At 38.6% G+C, this 26,918-nt stretch overlaps 1 protein-coding gene across 1 annotated transcript in view; it reads right to left on the bottom strand.

Annotated features, from left to right (window-relative positions):
- NBEA (neurobeachin) overlaps nucleotides 1-26,918 on the bottom strand; it is a 702,521-nt gene that overhangs the window by 282,654 nt on the left and 392,949 nt on the right. Inside the window, exon 38 of the mRNA XM_054973860.1 lies at nucleotides 9,409-9,533. Coding sequence (XP_054829835.1) covers nucleotides 9,409-9,533 — 125 coding nt within the window. The remainder of the gene's footprint in view (nucleotides 1-9,408; nucleotides 9,534-26,918) is intronic.

Raw genomic sequence — 26,918 nt, forward strand, 5'->3', positions numbered from 1 at the left:
TTGCCGAAGCGATTTGTCTGGGGCATTTCAACTGCCTCCTTCATACCTGGAGATGCCAAACTCGCAGGGAGACTTCAGTAGGCTCTCCTCCACCCACCCTGTTAGTTTGTAATACGTTGATCAGGAAGGGTGGGAAGGGAAGTGCTGCCAGAGTGCATGACTAAAACGGGGACCAGGAGTTGCTGGATCAGAGGAGGACGAAGGATCGGCCGTGGTGGAGCTGGGCCAGGAAGACAGAGTGAGGGGTGGGGTGGGGTGGAGGAAAAAAGGTACCCTCACCCAAAGACCTTCCCACAGAAAGGCCAAGAGCTGGAAATAAGAGGCTTCTTTCAGTCTCCTTAAAGCAGCAGCCAAAAGCACAATCCCAAATCCTTCCACACACTCTCTCACTTCAATCCCAGCAAAACCCTGACATAGATCAGAACAGGAGGTCTGTGTTTGGCTGATAGGCCTGCTTAACAGGGTTTGGAGGGGTGAGATTGGTGTGCCCATGACTACAGAAGGCCCACCTCCTTGGTTGCCTAGGGGATTGACCCCAGCTCCTGGCTGTATAGGGCAGAATACAAGCTGCCCTATACAGATGGCTAGGAGAGCTGCCAATCAAGGGTAAGTGGGCTGTGACTGGGGTTTCCAATGGCAACAAAAGGTTTGGGCCCATTGTTGCCTATGAAATCAATGGATTGGCGCCAGTCTGTCTGTAATTATGAATCACAAAGCTAATGAAACAGGCCAAAAAGTCGTGAATTTCATGATAATTTCATGATAACTGTGGCCCCACAAAATGCTGTTTTGTGACACATGAAATGGCCCACTTCGTGACAAAATTTGCTTCATTTTTCGATTCATGCTCATGTCTAATCTTGGTATAGAATTACTTCTATTTAATCTGAATTCATTTCAATCTGCTCAATCTCATTCATTCAACTACCATTTCTAAATATGTTATCTTCACAAAGAGAAGCACAGCCATGAAGCGAATACATATAGGTTGTGTACAGCAAAGGGAATAACATTTGTGCATTTATTGTACAAAAAGATCATGCATCATTGATGGTAAATTATGTTTAGGTTTAAAATGAAAACTTGGTTGATAACTCGATTAAAAGCAACAAAAAATGAAAATAGGAGAGATAATGCTGTTTAAGAAAAGCAGAACACTTTACATCCTTGTCTTACATTGCTTTCTCTGAGATCATCACAGTTATACTGAAGAACAGGCAAGAGTTATTTGATGACATCTGGAAGCCTTTTACCACCGAATACACATTTTTAAAGATCTCGTCACTGTAATATCTAGTTCAGTATCTACACAATCTCTGTTCATGAAGCAGATGTCACTCTTTTAAACTTACAAAAATACATTGTCATCTTGTGCTTACATAGATGTTCAAATTAACAAAGAATGTTAGGAAATTTTGATCTTTGTGATCTTTTCCTTTTTCTTTGCACGTGTGCTACACTGTAACATAAAAATGGAACTTGAAATTTATTATTTTTGGACAAAGTGACATTATTAATTAGAGATAAACAATGTAGTACCATAAGTATAGATAGGAATGTTTAAGTATGTGTTTCTCACACCAGTTAATTTTCTTCTTGTTAATGTTCTTGTGTAAACATTCCCATTTTTCTATTTCAAATCACAAGACTGTAAAGGTGTGAGCATCAAAAGAAGTCTAAATCAAAGAACATTCTATTTCCAATAAGAATCCTTGTGTACAAAGAACTTTTAAAAAAGAGAAATTACGTTTAGAGATGCTGAGAATTTAGAGAACATGTTTGACAGCAGAATATGCTGTTTTTGACAGCTGCAATTACTAAGGCTCAGATCTGCTTGCCTCACAGCCATCTGATGCAAGCAACATGCCGAGCAGCTTTGCAGAGTTGTGGTAGCTATGGTGGTAGAGTTGCAACCACTTTTAAACCTACCAAGCAGGTGAAAAAAAATTCTGTCAGAGTCATGGGTGGTTGGGTCAGGTAATTAAAAGAGACTGGTGGGGTGAAAAACTGTTAATGCCATAGGGATGTGTGAAAACAATCATGTGCAAACTGCTACAGATCCATAGTTCAGTAGCCATTACTATTAACCAAAAAGATTCAAACAAACATAAAATGGTAAATGTTTACTTATAGATGAATAACTGTTTATGAGTAGTATTCATTTACACAACTTCTGACAGAACATAGTGAGGCAATGCCAACAAGTATATGTATCAGGGTTAATACACATTTGTATATGTATAGAGGTAACTCCACAAACAGGCTCAAACTGATCACAAGCAACCCAAACTGCCTACCAAACAAACTATCTCTCTGCTTGCAATGGGAAAGCAGGACATGTGTCGAACCTGCAGGTGCTTGAGCATCCCTATATCTTGGATGCTGACTGAGCAACAATTATGGGTAATAAGTAGAGATGGGCACGAACAGCAATACGAACTAAAAAAACACACGAACAACCCAATCTGCTGTTTGTGAACAAGCTGTTCGTGAGGTCCCATTCTAAACAAACAGGTGGTTGTTGCAAGTCTTGTTTGTTGCTGTTCCTTGCTGTTCGTCAAGCCAGACAGTCTGGCACCTGCAATCAATTCCCATGGCAACTCAGGCAAAGATTGTCTGAACTCTGTCTGAATTCCTGCCGTTGCCCTTGAAACCCCAATCTAAGTCCAATTTAGCTTGATAGGCAGGTCCTCCTTCCAAGTGTGGACTGAAGCTCCACATTTGTTACAAGAGGAAAAGACCAGGGGGGAGGGGGGCTCCCAGCTCTGGCTTTCAGGGAGAAACAGCTGCTGTTAGAGAGACAGGGTGAGAGCATTGGAGCTTGAATTTTCTTTGTGTGTGGTGGGACAGGGATCTACCCCTTCAGGTTTCAGGGCTGCTGCCAGGCTCAGGGGCCAAGCTATTATTTATTATTGGTACATTTCTTTTCTTTTAAAATAATTTTTATTAGATGAGGTAATATAACATCACTGGTTAATACATAAACCTTGTTCAAATTGACCCTCTGAGTAAATATATAACCCCACCTCCCTCCCCTCCCCCTTTTCTCTGTTGACTTCCAACAACACTCAAACCCCCCGTTTATCCATAGATATTATTGTTACTTTATATTGCTATCACTTTTCCCATGGTAAAGATCTTAATATATTTTCTTTTCAATAAAGTCTTTCTATATAAAATTTGAAATTTTAAATCCCTCCAAAGACCACAATTGTCCTTTAACATCACATTTCTTTTCCAAATATTTCTTAAACTTCTTCCATTCCTCCAAAAACATTTCTGGATCTTGGTCATTTAGGTTTCTAGATAGTGTCCATTTCAGCCATATACAACAGCTTCCTTATCCATTCTTCAATTTTCAGTATTTCTTCTTTTTTCCAATATTGACCACATAGAGTTCTTGCCGCTACTAACATATAATATAGCAATGTCTATCTAACATATAATATAGCAATGTCTACTAACATATAATATAGCAAAGTCTATCTGCAAGTATTCTTGCCATTATTTTATAATAGTTGTTTATAAGCGATATAGGTCTATAATTTTTCACATCTGTCAGGTCTTGATTTTCTTTTGGAATCAAGAGCGATACTTGCTTCATTCCACGTATCTGGGAGGCCTTTTCCTTGAAGTATATCATTCATTATATTTTTTAAAATCGGTGCTAGGCCCTCCTTCATTACTTTATAAAATTTAGCTGTGATCCCATCCCGTCCTGGTGCTTTCCCAATCTTAGCCGCTTCAATTGCTTGTTTGACTTCTTCTTCTGTTATTGGAGCGTTCAGTTCTTGTTTAATCTTTTCTGATATCCTTGGTAGATGGGCATTCATCAAATACCCATCTATATCTTGTTGATTCACTGTTTTCCTTTGAAATAGCTTTGCATAATATTTTAAAAATGCACGCTTGATTGAATGATGCTCTTTCAGTTCCTTACCATCCTCTATTATTCTATTAATAATTTTCTTTTCCTTCTTTTTTTTCAATTGCCAGGCTAGATACTTTCCTGGCTTATTTGCTCCTTCAAAAGTCTTCTGCTTTAATGTCTTTAGTTTCCATTCTAGCTCCTTATTGCTGATAGCTGTTATTTGATCTTGTAGTATTTTAATTTCCTGTATAATCATCTTTTTCCCTGGTCTTTTCTTTAATTGTTGTTCTTTCTTGTGAATTTTTTCTTGTATTTCTTGCCATTTCTCCTGTTTTCTTTTCTTGTCTTTAATATTAAGTAGTGTTAAATTTCCTCTATTACAGCTTTGTATGCATCCCATACCATCTGTGTCGACACTTCATTATTATTATTTGTCAAAAAAATTGCTTAGTTTCTTCTTTCAAATACTTCAGATTCTCCTGGTTTTGTAGTAAATCCTTATTTAATCTCCATTTAAATTTTCTCCACCCTGTCCATTTCCATAACATTGGATTATGGTCTGCACTCACCCTCGGTAAAATTTCCACTTTTTTAGTCAATAAAGTCAAATCCCTAGTCGCCCAAATCATATCAATTATTGTTGGTACATTTCTTGCTGCCTGCTCAGGTAGAGTTTCTGGGAGTGGTGCAGTAAGGATATTGATGGCTGGAGGAGAGCCTGCTGGCCCCCACGAACAACAAACAATGAACATGTTCGTGACAGGTTCATGTTCGTCAGTGTTCGTTGTTTGTGGATGGCAACAAACAATGAACACCACGTTCGGGTTTTTTTCTGTTCATGCCCATGTCTAGTAATAAGTAAGCTACACTTTAGGGCTACTTGAGGGGCTTCTAAATAAGAAAAAAGTTGGCACCTCCAGCTTAAGCCAGTGATCACCACTCATCAGGGCCTCCTAAATTGACAGAGCTTATGGTCTCATCATTTATTTATTATTCATTTAGAAAACATTTATGCTGTCTCTCCAGGAACCTACCCAAGGCAGCTTAGTAAATAAAAATAGCAAATAATATCACAGTGAACAAATACAAACAATCAAGTCATAATCTGGGCCTGTCTATTACGTGGTATGGCTTGATGTATTAAAGTTGCTAGTCAAATGGGCAAAGATTCAGCTTGAAGCTGGTAATTATCAACCCTCCCCAATAATTCAATGAAACAAAACAAAATACTCCTTCCTATACTTCAGTATTCAGACTTTGCACACAAATAAGCTATCTTGTACCCATCCGATTATCTGCTCCTGTATGAATCTCCTTGTTGTAGCAGATCTTTTTGGAAGCTGTACGTGCAATCAAATTTGAAGTTTAAGTGGTCAGGCACAAGAGTTGGGCCTTTTTGTTCTTGGTATAGCACTCTAGTGTAACTAGCCAGGAACATTTATTTTGCTCCATCCACCCTCCAATAATCTCTGGGCAGCTAACATAATAACCTTTCAACAGTCCTGTAGACAGGGTGGCCCAAGGTCACTCAGAGCCTTTGTTTTCCCAGTCTTAGTTGAATACTCTGATCACTGCCCTACAGTGGCTATGCATTCATGTTCCATTGTGCACTGAGACCATCCAAGAATGCCTTCTTCATTTTACAAACAGTGAAGATCTTGGTGGCTGTCTCTCACCTATGAAATTCCATGTTCTAGAGTTTCTTTCTTTTCTTTCCTTGTACAAGCCCTGATATATGCAGCTGCTTACACCTCCAGCTCAGCCTTATGAGTAACAGCACACAATTGTGGCACTGCATATGGTAAACTATTTCTTTAAACTGCTCTCCCTTCATAGTTTAGAATGACTTTAAACGTGTCACATTTTTAAACAACTGTTTAAAATGCTAACTAAATTGTATTGTTAAAATGTAAAACTGCTACTCTCCAGAGAACCTTTTATGTATGCGACACTAAGATGTAAAAATATGAACATATTTAAGCCCACCAGCAACAAAACTTCTGCAAAATCTTTGCTTTTACATTGGATGATTTTTTTACAAAGCAATCAAAATATATTTTATGCTTTGTAGTGTATAGGCCTTCACAACAATTTCTGTAATTTAAATCATTAGCTAGCATCTGACATGCCTCCTCAGAAACAGGTGCAAAAGCCACATATTTATCCCTACTCCCCTCGACTTTCCTGTTCCTTGATGATGATGAACATCATATTTTCATTGTGTACATGTATTCACTACCAATACTGCTTTAAGTCTAGATTAGTTATAGAGTGCTCTTTTGTTCATCAAGGTCAAAGCTTGATGGCTACACAAGCTTAGATAAATCAGGTGTTAAGCAGGCACATCTCCAAGGAACCTAGAAATTCTCTCATCTGCAGACCTCAGCATATCTTATTATTTATTGCCAAAGAAATGACTGATTAATTTTGTCATCTTTGCTCTGTGTTTTTTGCTCGGCTGAAGCTGCCTGCCCTCGTCTGCAATGCCTGATCAGACCTATTTAAGCTGATGCCTTTGATCGTAGACACAGAGGAGCTTGCTGACTTAGGCTTTGACTAAACATTCCTTTACTAAAATATTTATGGACAGGCACCCTAAATGATAACTGGCAGTCAATGCAGATAACAGAAACTGCTAAGGTATTTTCCACTATTATATGGATATGTAAAGAAGTATTTATGATACTAAAATTGGAGATAAGATTTTTTTAAAGCCTTTACAGCTTGTCACTTTTCCCACCATTTTTTACTTAGAAGCTATTTGAGATCAATGAATTACTGTCTATATTTATAGAATACCCTTTCAAACAAAGATGACCAGACTGCTCTCAAGTAATTTTCATTCTGAAAATTAAGAGTAATTTTGCTATTTTGCTACGCTGATATAAAAATATATATCAAAATAACTCTGATGAAAAATCCCTAATGAAAGTTAAGCTCTATGGAAAAAAAAATCTGTGCCTCCAGCTCTTTATTAATCACATTCCAGCACCAGAGGTTGAAAATACATCAAACTGCACCAAATCCTTTTCACATGACAACCTCATAAATTATTCAACTCATTAGTATCACCAAGAGGCATAAAAATAACATTGGTGTTAAGGATGTTTTCTTATGGAGCAAGGTCAACTAAAAAGTTTTAATATTAAAATCCATAAGCACAAGCCTTGAAAATAGGACATCAAGATAAAATCTGTGGAGTTTAATCTCAGTGCATGCTGTTTTGAAATGCTTCTAGAATGTTGTCGTTAATTTTGATACCAAAAGCTGTCATGCTGCAGTAATGATAATTTCATTCTGCTGTGATTTCAAATGTAAATCACTTATCACAATACATGCATCACGATCTACACTTTTTCCACAGGCATTACACTTTACTTTTGTATTTAAGGACAATAATCAGCAAATCATATAAGATTCCTCAATTATGCTAGATAAGGGCCATCTTAAATTTTCTATTACTTTAATTCTATGATTTTCCAGGGCAAGCCTCCCTTCTTTGCTTTAGGACACCTGGTACTCAGTAAATACATTATGCTGTATAACTTTGCCGCTCCCTGCATCCCTATTATTTGCTCAGAGATAGACAGTAAGCTCCTTGGAACCAGAACCTGACTAATGCTACTGTTCTGTAAAGAGAGCACACAACATCAAAATCTTCAAAAATTTTAAAATAGTGTATTTACTAATCTCATCAGGGTTAAAGCAAAAGCATCACTGGCATTCACTAGTTATATATAAAAATGTCTACAGATATAAATAAAATGAATTGTAACAAAGGAGTCTGAAAAATCTGCAAAGCTGGCTTTAAGGTGGCATTAAACAGTTTCAGCAGAGTCTGAAAGTCAGAGTTTTCATTAAAAACAAAAACAAACTCTTCCCAAACAAACTTCTAACTCGATGTATTGTCGAAGGCTGTCGAAGGCTGACACTGAGAGATCTTTGTCTTTTAGTGCTACACCTCTGAAGATGCCAGCCACAGCTGCTGGCGAAACGTCAGGAACTACAATGCCAAGACCACGGCAATACAGCCTGGAAAACCCACAACAACCATCAAACTTCTAACTCCTTTTGTTTTTTAAAAAAAAGCTAAATGTGGATTGGTGGTCAGGAGCTAGGATTTCTTCTACCATGTATGAACTCCAAGTTCATGACTTGAATCTAATGAAACATAAATGAGCATCACTCATAAAATGTGGATTTTTTTTCTTTTCATTCCTGATGTAGCTGCCTACACAACCCCCCTATCTGTTCCTGAAAAGACCTCTATTTGTAGCACAAGAAATGCAGTAAAAATGATTAAAATTGAGGACCCCCTGTCCCCCCCAAACTAAATAAAATGGAGAAGCGGATAATGATGTAAGCCACTTTGGATCCCCATTGGGCAGGGCATAAATGAAGTAAAAAAAATTTTAAATGCTGCTTTACTCTACCAGTAAAATCATTTGGACTTCAAAGTGCATATGTTTCATTGGCTTCCACCACTATGAATGACAATTCCATTTTCATTTTGACAATATGATAGCTCACAAAGGAAATTTTTAACATTTGCTTATATGGAAGTGGGGGGAGGCTCCGTAAAATTTTTAATAAAATTAATTAATTGCAGGATACAGCAGCAAAATATTTATTAAAAGCAACATCATAAGATAATGATATTATATTGAGAAAACTTGTTTCAGAACACAGGTGGGAAAATATGCATTATTCTATTTATTTTATAAATTCTACAGAAAAAATTACAGCTCACATCAATGCCATTAAAATATATATATATATATATATATATATATATATATATATATATATATTTTAGAGGCATTTAACCGGTAGGTGTGAGCTAAATTTAGCCTAGAGAAGGCTACTTCCTCGGCATCCTGAACAATTCAATTTTTCAGTCCTTATTGGTATTTTGCCACTTTCTTCTCCCTAGGACTAGAAATTCATTTAGAAACTGACCCTTTCCTTTTTTGGACCACAGTGTCACATGGTCTCAAACCCTTTTTTAATACAATGCCAAGTCCTACTCAGAGATCAGTAGTTCTGGGGAAGTTTCAAATCTATACCACTAAGTACACTGCAAGATCTGTACCCAGCTACATATGCATATGATGCAAGGCCAAGAAGTACAGACGTGTATTGTGTTATATGCTGTCAAGTTGCTTCCATCTTATGGCAACTCTGTGAATTAATGATCTCAAAAGCATCCTATCATTAACAGCCTTGGTTAGGTCTTGCAAACAGAAGGCTTTGGTTCCTTTATTTAGTCAATCCATCTCATGTTTGGTCTTCCTTTTTTCCTTTGAGTCAATCCAACTCATGCTGGATATTCCTCTTTTCCTACTGCCTTCAATTTTTCCTAGTTATTGTCCTTTCCAGTGATTCTTTGGTCATGATGTGATCAAAATTTAGTCATTTTAGCTCCTAGAGAGGATTCAGGCTTGATACTGACATACAAAGAAGAAAAAAATGAGGTAGTTCCCATTGGTATAATAGACTCCCCCCTCTTTAAGCAGTGAGCATAAATGAGTACTGACCGTATTCCACAGCAGCTTTGAGCAAGGCATCTGAGTGGGTGGAGCCAAAAGCATTGCGAACAAACCGCCTCCGTCGGCGCAGATCATCTTCCCAATAATCTAAGCGCCAGAAGTCATGTAGTTGGCTAAGGGGAGAAAATCCCACAAAGATTAGCATCTGTCAAACTGGCACATGGAGTCACCGGCTGCACAAATCATGGTTCATCATTACAGAAAGTCCTCCAGCTTGTATGTATACACCTACTTTCTCCACTCCTAAGATATGAATCAGGAACAGAAGACTTCTACTTTCCTAACAAACTACAGTTTATTATTTCGTCCAGTGTTGACAAATTTACAAGCTACTGTTTGGGGGGAACATAAAATCTTCCATTCCTGAATCATACATATGAGGGGTGAGGGAAGAGGAGCACAGAAGCCCAAAGGCTTTAGCCTCATTCAATGTCAGCCTATGGTTTATTGTTACCTCTGAATGCAGCGTGTGTTTTTCATTAGACAGTGATTCTATGAGACATTTGTTTGTTTGAGTTATTATAAAGAAAACAGAACAAAAATGTATACTATGAAAATGTGTGCCATTCTATTACTTCCTTAGTTGCACTCAAGCATTTAAAGATTCAGGCTCCCTGTCTCAAAATGCTCTCTTTACCACTAAACATTAATCAGAGAGAGCCCATTAACAAATGCAGCATCAAATTACAAGTATTAATGACACAGCTTGCTTTCTTTTACAGTGTTTTTAAAAAGGATTGTAAATCATAGAATGGACCTAAGAGCAAATAGTTTGCAATTTAATGACTATGGTCCCTTAGCAGACTAAACTTAAAAGTATAAAATATTGCCCACTTGAATTTTGTAGAACTATGATTAAAATAATGTGCTGAAATATTCATTGAAATAATTCCCCATTGCCCCCAGCAACCTGAGAAAATTGCAATTTTATTCATTATTAATAACACTGAATTAGAGCTGCAAAAATTCCACCATGTGGTAATTGTCTAGGTAAATTATTATTCCAACACCAACAGAGCCCTTAGATGATTTTATAGCTCCCAGCTAAAACAAGCCATTAACAATCATGGTCATCTTCATGTTACATTGCCTGTTTTGCATCCAGAACTGATATTAAAGTTTCGCAGAATGATTCAGAAGGCATTGTTAATCCATATCCTATTGAAAATGCAAATGCATGCATTCATTTGACATTAAACTGAATTTTTAAACTAAACACGAGTTTATCAAGAATCTCACTACTGACAATACAACACTACTACCACCACCAATAGTAACATTATCTACAATATTATGATGGATAATCTGGAAAAGATTGTGCTTTGTAACCCTGGCTTAGTTTTCAGTGTTCCAAGGTGGGTGGAATTCAACTTCCTTGGATACAATATGGTACATAACATACTTGCTGATGTAGAGGGGTTTGATCAGCAATGCAATATATAACACACCATGGCAGTACTAAACCCTAAAATATTCCCATCGAGAGAAAAGGCAGGGGAGATGACTGATGCACTGGAGAGGCACTTTGGTGATTTCCCATTTAATGGATTCACAAATGATCCACCTACAAATCCAGGCCACTCTCTTCTCTAAGGCAGATCTATATCTTACAAGTGGAGACCAAAAAAGACTTGTGTCATGGCCCAGTCTGGACTCTCCGGAGGAGAGGAGCCTCGTGTAGCCAGCCCTAGCCCTGACTCAGCCGAAGCTGGTGATCAAGAGCAACAGCTGATGGCTGATCAGAGCTTACAGCCAGTAGCTGAGGCACTAGCACCCTCTGGCCCCAATACCACAGGGGAAGCTCAGCCAGGGACATCCAAGGCTACAGGAGCAGCCCAGCCAAAGGCCCCCCCCCAGGTTCACCCACGCCTAAAGAACACCACAGACAATGCCAGAGATTGGAACTGCAGGAGAGACGGTGCAGTGCTCGTCTCCTGAGCCAACGCCAGCTGCTGGAGAGCAATGATGAGTAGCGTCAGGATGGAGCCCCAGCAGCTGGCTGAACACTTCGCCTGGCTATAAAAGCCAGTCTGGAGAAACTGCCAGGTGTGGAAGCAATGTGTTGATTACCTGCAACTGCTTCCTGGAACCTTGCATCTTATTCTTGCCTGCTCCTTGACTTGATACTCTCATGCTCTGACCTATGGACTGGACTTGACTTTTGGATTCTGGACGCACTCCCGGTGTTTACCTTGTGCTCTGACTATGGACTGGAGCTGGCTTTTGAATCTTGAACACTCCTTTGGCTTCGTGTTAGTGCTTGGACTATCAGCTTGGGTGGGCCCAGCCCATGACAACTCGTGTGTGTTGGGGGGGGGATCTTATTTTCCCCTCTTCTACCATGTCCTCTTTCTCCCCCCCCCCCCAGGATCTCCTCTGTAGCCCAGTTGTGTGGTGCTGACTGAGTCAGGTCCAACTGGATAGTAGGAAACTTGCAAGGACTTGTGGGGCTGATAACTCACTTTTCCCTGCATTCCCTTCCCCATATTATTTCCTCTTTTTCTCCTCCTGGCAGCCTCCATATGTTCACCTTTCCCTTTTATCTGCCCCATCTTCATTTATATTTGTTCATTTACTTCATGTATATACTGCCATTCTCCACAATGGGGACCCAAAGCAGCTTACATCATTCTTCTTGCCTACATATCTTCACAACAACCCTGAGAGGTTGGTTAGGCTGAAAGTGGATCAAAGTCACACAGTAAGCTTTCACAGCAGAGTGGTGATCTGAACTTGGGTTTCCTGGATCCTATTCTGAAACTCCAATCACTATACTACACTGGCTTTTTATGAGGAGGGAGTGTTGTTGTTGAACAGCACCAACCAGCTGGGCCTCGATGAGTCATGAGAGTTATGTTGTATCAAGTCATCCAGTGGTTGCTTCCAGGCTTGTCCCCAATGAGTCCTTCCTCAAAGGCAAAGCAGCCCTGGAAAAGACTCTGATCCCTCCCCCTGCCTTTTACTGACAGAACCTAAGCCTAAAATATTGGCTAAACTGTTATGGCTGCCTTGCAGCAGCCACTGAGGGCATCTGGTTAAAGCTACAGGCGCTCCTTTTATCATTGTAGGGTTTTTTAAAAACTTTTTTAAAATTCAATTTTTTCTGCAAACCTGGGTCATTTTTCAGGTATGTAGGAATATCTGTCTTGTTCATTCATGGCTTCAATCTTAAGATTTAAATATGCTCAGATCAGGGACATTTGGCTATTAATATATAAGATTTTGGCAAAACCATGGTTCCAAACCTGTATTTGCTGAGATGATGGGAACACATAGTGTCACGGAAGAACATTTGCAGGATGGGAATTTTATGTGAGAAAAGTGTTTAAATCAACAAATCTCCCCTAGGCTGTTCTCATTCTTAGCCTCTCTGTTCTGGTTTTAGCCTAGATGTGAAGGGGTATGTTACTGATGAGGAAATAAAATCATAGAAAATCAGCGGGTGGACAAAGGTAAAAAAGCCACCCTCTCACCTGCAATTCTCTCCTAGAAGCACAACTTCCTGCTATCATTACAAGAGAAATAAAGGGTTGGGAAACCCATGTAAAAATTTTGTATAACCCCTGACCTCCTCTCCACTGTGAGTCACCATCTGAGGATCAGAGGTAAGAATAGTTTAGAAGTGCCTTTTCATGCACTTTCAAAATGGTGTCATCTCAGCAGCTGCATGATAGGATACCAGCAGATTGTTTGAGTTTAGCCAATCCATTTTTTGATCTATTGACCTAAAAGGGGACTTTCTTGATAGGTGTGAAGGAGGTTGTACCTAGCAAGACACTTTTAAAAAGAGGAATGTGAAAGATATGATTGTATTTCTCCCTACTATTCTCTGAAACCACCATGCAATAATTTCTGATAGATTATCTTCAATTAAAATGTACCTATAGAATATTCTGTAGTTCTCTGCGTAGTAGGGCCTACCTTTAACTAGAACACTTTTAGGATTCTATGGTTTCCAATTACTTTTTCATTTGTGAATAAATAACAAAACGCAAACAAAAATCAAACAAAACCCCCAAAGTAATACATACTTATTAAAAATACCATATCTTTTTCTAGATAATATGGAAGTACTTTTGATTGGAAACCAGACAGATTGTGGGGTAGGTGTTGCACCTTTGTTGGATGGGTTTGCAGTTCCCCAAGTTTGCAGCAGGGGGTGTTTCGGCATCTCCTACTGCTCCTGGATGGTCAGGTGGTAGCTGTGGCCAGGATGCTTTTAGACACCTTCAGCTGGTTCACCAACTGAACCCGTTTCTCGGCAGAAAAGATTTGGCTATGAGTACTCATATGTAAGGACATCAAGACTAGACTACTGTAACACAATCTATGTGGGGCTTCTTAGTGTTCAGAAACTGCGATTGGTCCAAAATGCCCCTCCAAGAATGCTAGTAGGAATAAGCTGCCAGGAACATATTGCTCCCTTTTTATTCAATCTGCACTGGATGCCAATTAGTTTCAAGCTCAATTCAAGATACAGTTTGCATTCTTGAATCCCTAAATAGTTGAGGAGACCATATCTGTGACAGACTGCATGTTTTTATTTTTTATTTTTTTTTATATACATTTTTATTTTTAATTACTAGCCACAAAAACTACAAAAAAGGGAAAAACGGAACAGGGGGAAAGGGAAACAACAACATATAAAAAACACACTACATCTACAAGTATTGCATTCCCTTCATAATACAATTATTTAAAGTTAAACTTTCTAATATGCTATTAGATTGGTAGATCTCATAAAGTACGAACTACAATCAGGATCAGGTCTTCTCCCCCCCCCCCCCGGCGTCTCGGTCGCAGCTCTCTCTGAACAGCTACAGTAGCTGTGCTCACTCCCTCCTCCCCATTCTCCCCTTCAGATCCTAAATCTTCTCCTTGCTGAAACTCTTGATGATTAAACACAAAGTCCCTCAGCTGTGCTTCCGATGTTATCTTGTAGGCTTGGTCTTTATAACTGAACCAGATGCCTTCTGGAAATAACCATTTGTATTTTATTTCACGCTTCCTCAGAAGAGCTGCAAACCTTTTATATTTGAATCTTCTTTTCCAAGCTAAAAATGGAACGTCCTTCAATATCTTAACCTTGTTACCCAGAAAGTCCAAGTCAACATTGTACGAATTATATAAGATGGTGTCCCGAGTATTCTTAGATGAAAAGTCAATAATAATCTCGCGAGGCAGCTGATGCTTCATTGCATATTTTGAAGATGTCCGGCAGACTTCCAGAATATCGCTTTTTAACTCTTCTTTAGTTGCCTTTGCGAATGACGCCAAAAGTTCCGACACCAAATCCTTTAAGTTTTCACTCTCCTCATCCTTCACATTCTGAAGACGCAATACTGTCTGAGCACGATCCACTTGTAACCCTATCAATTGATTCTCCAAAAGCTTTACTTCTTTGTTTGTTGCTTTCATGAGTACTGCGTTTTCCCGAGCAGACTGCTCTGCCCCAGACGCTACGTCTTTAATGGTTTTCACCTCGTTTTCAACTGAACCAACCCTCTGACCGATTTCATTTAGCTTATCAACAAAGGGCTTCATAGCTTCAACGACCGACCACTTAACCACCTCTTCAAGAGACTCTCCTTTCCCCTGCAAAGCAGCCGAAACAGATTTGCCCAGAGCAGGGCTCTGCTTTTTTGTCGCCATCTTAGGGAGGGGGGAGTCCGCCAACTAAGTTCCAAAACTCAATGAAGGGGAAGATATCCGAACCTTCTTAGCTTCAACTCCCACCAATCCTTCGCATACGCTTAGAATAACAGAAGGGATTCGCTTACTTCCAGGTTTTCACCTTAAATCTGCTTGTTGCCGTTCTCCATGGCCCGGCAGCACGCGATGTGCTGCGCAAGTCTGCCGGCCTCCGTAGGAGCAAACGGGCAATTTACCCCCTGCATCGACTTCAGGGGGCTCTTCCCGCGGCGCTCTGGACCCTGACCCCCTCACTGGGAGTCCTGGGGGTTAACCCTTGCGGGCCAACCACCCGGTCAGGCTGCTCGGGCGCTTCCTCCCGGACCTGCGGAGAGGAGCGTCTGACATAGCCGGGAAAACGAAACTGAATCCAGACTGCATGTTTTTAAAAAACATGTATAGCACTTCCAAGCTTTTAAAAACATTTTTCAGACTGCATGTTTTTAAAAGCTTGGAAGTGCTATACACACCACTGCAGGACTGTTAAGGGGTTGAAAATTTCTGAGGCAATTGAACACACACGTATACAAATGAGGTAAAAATCAGTACATGCAGACTTTAGTTCTTATGTTCTTCACAGATACTTAAAGGCTTATGTTTTGAGCTTTTTGTTCCCTTGTTTTCCCCCAAACATTCTAGTATACTTTCTTTTAGTATTCTCTTTTGCTTTTGGAGTTAGAAATGCTGATACCCACTGTCTAATACCCCAGTCCCCTTCTCTCCAAACACCAGTGCTTTCCTTCAGTTATTAATTGAATTTGAAGGTCTCCATAGGCAGTTTCCAAACACACCCACAACAAGGAATTTCTTCACTCTCCAGAGCTACCTCCCTGTTTGACTGTGTAGGGAAAATCTCTCCTTAGAAGATCTATCTTCTCTCTTTAGCCTGATTGGGAGTCTACACCTTCTTCCCAAATTTCCTTGCCAACCTTTTCCCAGTTCTTCTGATGGTGGTAAAACTGCTTTCCATTAAGGTCTCCATCTCCCCACTGTTCACACTCAATTCCTCTCAACTTGGGCTGAAAACAGACCCTTCATATGCTATGGTGGTAGCTAAGATTGCTCTAACAAACCCCAGCCCCAACTTCTCTCTCATTTGGTTTTTTCTTTTACGTGGAAACTTCCATTTCACTTCAATGGGACATATTTCTTATAGGGAATGAACCTAGCCTGCCAGTGTTTATCTTCACTTTGCTAGAATACTTAGAATACAGTCCCCAGTTAATTGCCTTCTACGTCTGGGAAACTTTAATGTGGAGAAAGTAAGAAAACTGTCAGTATATGCTCTAGTTTAATGTTTCTGCCAAACCTATGAAATCTGAGCTTCCAAACACCACAGGAACCATGTGTTTGAGAGTTTGGAGCAAAGGATTGCAATTCAATGTTGCTTTGTCTTTGATGTAACAAATATCCAATATATAACACATCAGAGAGGACCCTTTCAGAATGGGGAGTTATTTGGTGTCTTGGTCACCAAATAGTGAAGAATATATAGCTAGATAATAGCAGCTACTGCTACTCTACTAAATGTCTAATTCTTTACAGTTTTGTCTGAGATTAGATACAACAAAACAAATAAAACTCTTCACAGCTTTTCTGATTATATTTTGTTTCTATATATTCTGAACAGTGTCTGGAGGCAGTTTGGGAGTGGATAAACTGAAGCTCAATCCTGACAAGACAGAAATGCTATTGCAGAGCAGTATGTTTGACCTGGGACTTAAGGTGCCATGTGCTCTGGATGGGGTTGCACTCTTTTGAAGGACAGGCACTTAGCATGAGCACGCTCTTGGCCCCTGGCCTACAGTTGGATAAGCAGGTGGTAGCGGTGGCCAGAAGTACCTTTTATCAGCTTTGATGGGTTAGCAGCTGCAGCCTTTCCTAGGCAGAAAAGATCTGACCACTGTGGTGCATGCTTTTGTTACATCTAGATTAGATTATCAAAGTGCACACATGGGGCTTCCCTTGAAAAGTGTTCAGAACCTTCAGTTGGTGGAGAATGCTGCAACCAGGAGGTTGACTGGAGGGGATCATAAGGGCCATACCACTCAATTCTTGGCCCACCTACACTGGCTTCCAATTGGTTTCCAGGCACAATTCAAGATGCTGGTGTTGTCCTTTAAAGCCATATAATAGTTTGGGACCAACAGACCTGAAGGACCACCTTCTTCCTTACATACCTATCTGACCAATGCGGTCATCTTCCAAAGCACTGCTTAAAGTCCCACACCTTCTGATTTTCTACCAGTGGGTGAAGACTTTGGGGGGAGGTGGATTTTCGCCTTCCTAACCAATGTTTAATTATTGTTTTAATGTTTTTGCATGTTTATTTTAGCTCTGGTTTTTGTTTTAATGATTTTTATTGGTTTTAATGGTTTTCAAGATGTGATATTTTAATGCATATTTTTAATTTGTTAGCCTTAGTGGCCTTTGTGAGGTCAGAAAAGTGGGGTTTACATTTTGTAAATTAAAAAAAATTCTCAATAGGGCTTGGGGAGGTTAAGTAGTATAGTATAAAACCTGAGATGATGATGATGATGATAACAACAACATTCGATTTATATACCACCCTTCAGGATGACTTAATGTCCACTCAGAGTGGTTTACAATGTATGTTACTATTATCCACACAACAATCACCCTGTGAGGTGGGTGAGACTGAGAGAGCTAGAAGCTGTGACTGACCCAAGGTCACCCAGCTGGAGGAGTGAGGAATCAAACCCAGTTCTCCAGATTAGAGTCCTGCGCTCTTAACCACTACACCAAACTGGCTCAGTTTGAGTAAACTGCTCTGAGTGAGCATTAAGTGGTCCTCCTGAAGTGTAGAATATAAATCGAATGCTATTATTAATGTTACTAGGATACATTCAGGTAGGTTCTATATGCAGTAGGGCCATTGATGTGAATTGGAAACTATGCTTGTAAATATAAACACCCAGGTAGTCCTGCTCCCCTTTTCTAAGTAGACAGATTGCACAAACATAGCCATTTATGAGCATGAATATTAGTTCACATTAAATGTTAGGCAATAGCCAAATATCTTTTCCTGCTATAAGTAAAGCCTACACCTAGATCAGCATCTTTAGTGAGATGTGGAAAATGTTGTGAATTAAATTCTTTTAAAATAAAATGTTATAATTACATGGAAATAAAAAATTCCAGAATCTTCTCCCATCTCTTTCCTGCTCACATGGATCTGAATATCACACATGCATACATCTCCATAATTATATTTTTTAAAAGTGAAGCTTGGTCTTTAGAAGATGCTGGCATATTGCTGCAACTGGCTAGTACAAGTAAAGCATTAGCCAATTAAAAATTTAAAACTCTCAGAAAAATTATATATTCCCTTCAGCCTTAAAAGACACTGAAGAAAAGCCACTTAGATGGGAAAAATCACTCTCTTATCAATTGGATTTTTTAAAAAATTGGAATAATCATCTCTATATTGTAATTGCTTCCTCTGAAAGAAAACCAAATTAGTAATTTGAAACATGTTCTGGTCCTTTTTTGTTCATTACATTCACACAGTATCCTGTGAACAATCAGATCAGGAAACCTGTTGCTGGCAGAAAGCTAACAGGTGTTGAAATGAAAGTGAGGAATAGAGGTCTCTCTCAAAGTGCCTATCTAGTCCTTCTTGTTGTGAAAATGAATTAGATCGGTGTTACATTTTTTCCTCAAAATTGCTTTATAAAAAGCTAAATCTGTGCTTAGATAAAGTATTTTGAAATTGTATCTTAAAAAGGACTACAGCTCAAAGCAAGTGAGATATCAAGTCAGTTTAAAATCAGCCAGGGCCCAGATGTTTTCAAGGAAGGTGCAAGAAACTTTGTAGTTGACATTTATGGAATAAATGTCACACCAGGAATAGACTGCACTTAACCTCCATCAGTTAGCAGTTGTCTTGTGCGCTGAAGCATGAGGGTTTAATATTCCTTAAGAAAAATTATGCACTGTAATCAGTACGGAACCCATTCATATAAACTTTTGATTCTTACCATTCTCTTTGCTTCAATGATACACTGAGATATCATGTAGCTGAATTGTTCTCTTTAAAATGTGACTTTCTTTGATATCTCTCCACAAACAAAAGGAGGGACAAACATTCATTTTGTATGTAAGTCTATTTGGATAATTTCAATGTGCAGATTTTCCAAGCTTCTAATAATTTTGAATTACTTTAATAACTTCATTATGAATTTCAACTTCCATTGTATTTATAATGGACGTAACTGAATGATTGATAAAGAATCCCAAGAAGCATCACTTTCTCAGCTTTTTTTGCAACAGTTTTATATTTTGTCCACTGCTGCAGAACAAGCAGGTATTTCACTTGGAAGCTTATATCCTGAATCCAGGGGATTTATATACAATAAAACAAAATAAGCTCTTTACTGTTTTTCTGATTCTATATATTCTTTCTTTATATTCTGAACTGATGCTCAGAGGCAGTTTTAGAGTGGATACAGGCTAATAAACTGAAGCTTAATCCCAACAAGATTTAAGTATTACTGGTGAGCTGAAGGTCTTACTTAGGATTTACAGTGTCACCCGTTCTGATCCATAGATTGGTGGTAATCTTGGACCTAGGCTTACTGTTGGATAAGCAGGTGGCAGCTGTGGCCAGGAGTGCCTTTTACCAGCTTCAACTGGTTAGCCAACTGCGGTCCTTCTTGGTCAGGAAAGATCTACTGTGGTGCATGACCTGGTAACATCTAGATTAGTTTAATGCAATGTGCTCAATTCAACATTCAAAGCCCTTCATGGCCATGGCCCCTAATATCTGTAATACCGCCTCTCCACTTGTTGCAACATGGCACCATGGCAGCTTCACTCATGTGGATAGGGCCTTCTGCAGATACTGCCCCGCAGTTGGGCAAAATCAACAGCTGCCTGCCCACATGCTTTCTCCATGGTAGCCCCCACATTATGAAATGGCCTACCTGTGGTCAGGAAAGGTTCCACTCTCCCAGCTTTCTGCAAACTATGCAAAACTGAATTATTCAGGAGGGTTTTCTACCCAGGTTATAGAGCCGTGTCATAAGAAATAGCTCAGAGAGACACATTGGAAGGGGCAGGGACTATATGCTTTTCTGTTAGGCACTGCCTGCTGTACTCTCTGCTGATGTAGATATGTGCCTACTAGGGAGTTTTCCATGTTGCTAAACATGCCATGTAAATTAGTCATGCTTTGTTTCAGAAAGATTTCATCTTGTAAGATGTAGTTTGCCTTAGAGAAGAAGAGAGTCACCCAAAAACAAAAGGCAAAAAGGCACTGCCTATCAGAGGGAGCCAACAATCTATAATTTATATATTTTGTTTTAATTTATATAAAGTCAAAAAGTGCTCAATAGTGCAAATTGTCACACTTATGATTCAATTCCATAAATATTCTTAATTTCATAAATATTACAAGCAATAAATAGAAGAGGTTACAGAATTAGAATCAATCATACACCATTGGTAAAAAGTAGGTCAGTATGCAGTCCTGAATAAATATGTCGTTAAATTGTCATGATTATAATGAGCTTTTGAAAAAGTGTTAATCACGAAATGGGAATATAACGCTGGCACACACCTATCAGGCTCCACCCAGGTTTTTTTAAAATTCAAAATGCAACCAGTTTTGTGAACTAAGGCTTCGTGCACATCTTGGCAAGAAAGAAGAATAGGTTGGTCTTCTTGTGAATACCCGACAATAGAAGTAATTTCTAAGCAACTGAAAGGAAAAAGAATAATATTTTTGTGAATATTTATTCAGGACTGCATACTGACCTACTTTTTACCAATGGTGTATGATTGATTCTAATTCTGTAACCTCTTCTATTTATTGCTTGTAATATTTATGAAATTAAGAATATTTATTGAATTGAATCATAACTGTGACAATTTGCACTATTGAGCACCTTTTGCACTTTATATAAATTAAAACAAAAAAATATAAATTATAGATTGTTGTTTCCCACTGATAGGCAGTGCCTTTTAGCCTTTTGTTTTAGGTTTACTTTGGAGGAGTCCCTGTTTTGGGGCTTAGAAAAGAGAGTGGCTTTATGCTTGTTTGTCAAATTTCGGCTACCATACCCTATTGTATCTCTTTCACTGAACGTTCTGACTGTTGTTCATTATTGTACTCTGCTCAGTGAATGTCCTAGCTGTTGATTATATTGCATTTTCATTTGCACTATGTAATCTGCCTTGAAAGGCAGACTATAACTTACTAAACAACAACAACATGGAGTGAACCTTGAAGACCACAGCTGGTACAAAAAGCTGCAACAAAAACGCTAAGTCAAGTGGGTTGTAGGGACCATATCATTTCAATCTTGATCCATCTACATTGGCTCTCAGTTTGCTTCCCTGGTCATGGCACCAAAACTTTGGAACTCCCTCCCCAGGGGGAATTGTCTGTGTTCCTCTATCATTGTCTTCTCCAGCAGATGAAGACTTTTTTGTTTCGCCTGAAGTTCCCTCACTAACTCTTATTAGCACCCCTCCCTGTTTGTGTGTTTTTGTGCATTTTTACTTTGTTTATATTATGTTTTATTTAATTGACCTAAATATTATATATATATATGTGTATTTTAAATGTTTTTTTTAACATCTCAAAAGTTTAAATGTTTTGTTTTAATGTTTGCTGCCTCGGGGACCCTGAATTTTAAAGAAATAAAATAAATAAATAAAATTTAATATTTACACTCTGATTTATTGTGACATCTGAATCCCGGCTGTATCCACTAACATTGGTTAAGAGGAAAGGCACAAATCATGTTTATTAACTAGTTACATACCTGCTTGTAAATCTTATTATATATTTAGGAATCACAGCTTAATCTATTTAGTTTGGTAGCATAGCCCCCAGGGCACAGAGTTACAGATGCAGAATGGCAACCTCCCCTTTGCAGCAGGCTCTCACTGGCAACAGAAAACTGGGGTTTTCTAGAATATTCTGGTTAGTAATGACCATCTATTATTACATCTATAGTCAGTTCCATTAACTGTGGCTTATAGTAAATGTGATTAATAATGATGTCTGAATGCATCGTTGATGAGATGCTGTACTGCCAGGCTGCTACAATTTGTTACAATTTTATTGTGATTTTATAATTATAGCAAATTAAATTAGTGTGACCTGTTCTGATGATCCATTAACGGAGAGAAAGGCAGGCCGTAAACTTTTAAAGAGCCTGCATAATCATGCTAGCCTTCCCTTAATTTCTAGCATAGGTTTTACCCCATCTGCTGCTTAAGGTACACAAGTATGAATAAATTATGGTTGTTGTGGATTTTCTGGGCTGTATAGCCGTGGTCTTGGCATTGTAGTTCCTGATGTTTCACCAGCAGCTGTGACTGGCATCTTCAGAGGTGTAGCACCAAAAGACAGAGATCTCTCAGTGTCACAGAGTGGAAATGACTATGACACTGAGAGATCTCTGTCTTTTGGTGCTACACCTCTGAAGATGCCAGTCACAGCTGCTGGCGAAACGTCAGGAACTACAATGCCAAGACCACAGCTATACAGCCCGGAAAATCCACAACAACTATCGTTCTCCGGCTGTGAAAACCTTCAACAGTATGAATGAATTAAATTCCACTTTCTTGCTATTTTCTATTCCAGTTGTGGTGTTCTAATATCCTGGTAATTAGCTGACCACCTTTCACCTTCACGGACAGACTGTCCATTAAGCCCCCCTGGGAAGATGGGGGGGCTATCTTAGGGGCCACTCTCTGCCAGAGCAACTACCAGCCCAAGGAGAGGATTGGATGCCACAAAGAATGGGATACACCAGGCCAGCCTCGTTGTCAAGAAACAGGATGGGTCCACCCTGGTATCATCTTGCCCAGCAAGGGACTGGACCAGCCAGTCTCACCCCGCCCAGCTGCCTAGTTTGACCAGGCACTTCCTGCTCAGGGCTGGCGAGGCAGGCTCTCTTTCCCTCCTTTGAGGTGTTTGGCTGGGGGCTGGACCCTATTCCTGGGCCACCCCACCCCACCCCAATATTTTTCTATGACAGAAGAGAATCAGGATTGTTCAGAATACAAAATACATATCATAGTAAGGATTTGAACCTAAGTTTCCCAGTAGTTAATAAATTGTAAAATAGAACTATATTTCAGTAACTAAATATTGAACAAGTTAGTAATAACATTTGTTAATACAGAGTGATATTATTTGGGTAACTTTGGTGCTGGTAAAAAGTGTGCCCTTTTTAACCCTCAAAATGAATCTGACTACTAAAAACTATTAACTTATATAGATATTAAGGAAATTTAAAGAAGCAGGACTGCTCAAACTGCTACTGTTCTAAAGACAAACATTGAACTTTGCCATTCAAAAAGACCTAAATACAGAGATCTCTCTAGACAAATAAATCTCCTCTTAAACTGTGGATGGGACACGCTGGAAAAAAGAGTATTACAAACAGATGTATAGTGAAATCATGGCATTAAAGACCAGGATAATTTGCATTAATGCTGAACTACAGTGTGGTTTTGATTAATTGAGCCTAAATAAAAATCCATACTTTACTACACATTCTTTTCATTGTCAGAAAAAGGACAGTCCTTAACTCTGCAATCTACAATGTCCTTTATTGAAATAATTTGCTATCTATATTAAGTAATTTATTGGAAAAGCTATAATCAGATAAAATTCTATAATGTCTATTTTTCCATTATAACTAAAGTTAAAATGTAACAGTGATTCAGCACTAGAAAATCAACTTGGGACTTAAACTGGAGCCACAACAAGAGGCAAGCAAGAATCAAAAGAATACTGAAAGGTCTTTGCCTGATGCCAGTAATGAAGGCACTAGATTAAACTCTCAGAGGATATACTCTAAAGACATTGCACAATTATCAAAAGAGACTTTTCCCTAGCTACCACAAGATGTCAGTTGGTCAGGAGATTCAGAGAAGGGCCCCTGAACCAGATCTTGGGGAATGAACCAATTCATATGGGAAGTAGTCCTTCAGATACCTTAAGCACAAACTATTTAGCTTTATGGAAAAAAGGAGTTAAACTATGGAGTCCATTAAAGATAGCAGAAAGGATTATAATAAGAAAAAAACCCTTGTGTGCTATAGCAAAGTTTTAGTATGCTAAAATATTAAGCAACATTTTGTAATTTTAAGAAATCAGCCTTTACATTAATTAACTGTAAGGTAATCATAGGTGACTGGAATGAAAAAAGTAGGAGACAAAGCAAAATCAAATATTGTTGGAAAATTTGGACTAGGATTACAAAATGAAGCAATTCATAGAATTTTGTGAAGCCAACAACTTGTTCATTGTAAACACATGCTTCAGACAACCAAACAGATGACTGTATACATCAAAATCACTGCAAGACCAACAGGAACCAAACAGCTTACATAATCAGAAGCAGAAGATGAAGCCGCTCTATTTTTTCTGCTAAAACAAGATTAGGAGCTCTTTGTGGTACAGAACATGAATTGTTAACATCAAAAATTAGAATAAAGTTGAAGAGAAACACTAAAAGAATTATAGTGTTAAATATAATCTAAATAACATTCCTGAAGAATGTAAACAACATATAAAGAACAGATTTCGATTACTAAGTTTAATTGATCATGAACGGGAAGAACTGTGGACTGAAACCAGAGATATTATCAAGGAGGAATGTGTAAATACTATTTTTGTAGGCAAAAGGAAGGCGAAGCCTTGACACATGACTGATGAAATTCTTAAAATTGCTAGATGGGTAGCAAAAGTTAAAGGTGAAAGAAATAGAACCAGAATTTTAAATGCAGTTTTCAGCAACTTGCCCGCCGAGACAGAGACCTATTATAATAATAAGTGCAAAGAAATAGAAGAGAACAACAAAAAAGAAAGAACTAGAGATCTGTTCCACAAAATCCAGGAAATCAAAGGGAAATTCAAACCACTGCTCAGAATGCTGAAAGATCAACATGGAAATACAGCATCTAATCAGAACAAAAAAAGAAAAAGAAAGAAAAGATGTAAACAATATACTGAACTATACAGAAGCAATGGAAATAGATTTTGAAGAAGAATCTGCAATCTTAGAAAGTGAAGTGAAAGCTGCACTCAAGGAAAGAAGAAGAAACAAATCACCAGCACTAGATAGTATACCAATAGAGTTATTTCAAGCTACAGAAACTGAGTCCATCAAAATCATAACAAGAATATGTCAACACATATGAAAAACAAACCATGGCTCACAAACTGGAAATGCTCCATCTACATTTCAGTTCTGAAAAAAAGGCATGACAAAGAGTGCAGCAACTATCGGACCATCACATTAATTTCTCATTCTAGCAAAGTGATGCTTAAAATTCTCCAGCAGAAAGTCTTTCCATATATGGAATGACAAATGCCAGAAAACAAAAAGGAAGAGGTACTAGAGATGCATACAGAATACTCTTTCCCAAAATATCTGCCTTCCTCTCCCAGTCACAACAACCAGGAATATGGCCTGTTTTTTTTCAAAGAAATTGACCAGAACTCCTGCTTTTGCACAATTACTTATCAATTTTAAAATTTATGAAGTTAACTTTTTCCGAGTTTCCTTTTGACACATTGGTATAACCTTCCTGTTTACAACATGACTCAGTTTTCTTCCTTACTGTACTTTTAATACTGTATTATCACAAACTGCATTGGCTGAAATCCAGCAAATCCCTTTCTAGCAACAAAGGTTTTTTAAAATTATAGTTGGTTACAATAACCTTGGTTAGTCTACCAGACATACATAAGCAACTACTATTGTTCATTCATAAATCTCAGTTATTTTGCAAGCTTGCTCCTTTCCCCCAGTGCCATCTTGAGCTCCAGTGCTTTGTGGGGCTGCTGGAAAAGTCTCACTATGTATTCAGCCTACTTGATACTAGTTTCACTATGTATTCAGCCTACTTGATACTAGTTATCTACAATATCTAGAAACTAAAATGACAAAATTGAGGCTATTGTACTTTGGTCACATTATGAGGAGACAAGATTCTCTGGAAAAGTCAATAATGCTAGGAAAAGTAGAAGGCAGTAGGAAAAGAGAAAGACCTAAAATGAGATGGCTTGATTCAATAAAAGAAGCAATTTCCTCCAGTTTGCAAGATCTGAGCAAGTCTGTTAATGATAGGATGGTTTGGAGGTTTCATTCATAGGGTCGCCATAGGTCAGAAGCGACTTGATGGCACATAACACACATCCACAATAAGTTGGAGAAGAAGGAACGAAAATAAAGGAAAGCATCTAGCTCTTTGTTCTTGGCTATGTTTGTCAGTCTCCTTCCCCATTATTTAGGTAGCAACCTCATCAACTTCTAAACTCTTAAACAAAATAAAACTTTTACAGCCCTCACCTGACTTTTAAATTTCCTCTCTGGAGAGAAGAAATCTCTGAAGCACATTCCTGCTTAGTGAGTCATCTCTAACAGGGAGGGATGAGTAGAGAAAAGACAGAGGGAAGAAATGTCCTTAGAAGGTACCTGGAGCAGTAAACATTTCTTGTTAGTCAGAACTTCTCTCTCTGTATGCAGAAAGTTAATAGGATCAGTGCTACTAAAGAAAGTTGGATTTCTGAAGTCAGAAAGCATGACAAACCACAGTTAATAAATGTCATTGATTTAGAATCCCAGTTTAGCATCCACCAACAAAACACAATCTGATGGTCAGCTTGCATTTGGGTCAACATATTTCACTGGAATTTAATTATATCACAGTTTATGAACTGTGGTTCGTCATTACATATGACTGCAGTCCATTGGATTGTAGGTGTCTTCAACAAAGGCACTGAAACCCGCATATTCAGTTGGTCCTCACATGAA

Source organism: Eublepharis macularius, chromosome 3, assembly GCF_028583425.1.
Source record: "Eublepharis macularius isolate TG4126 chromosome 3, MPM_Emac_v1.0, whole genome shotgun sequence".
Taxonomy (NCBI): Eukaryota; Metazoa; Chordata; class Lepidosauria; order Squamata; family Eublepharidae; genus Eublepharis; species Eublepharis macularius.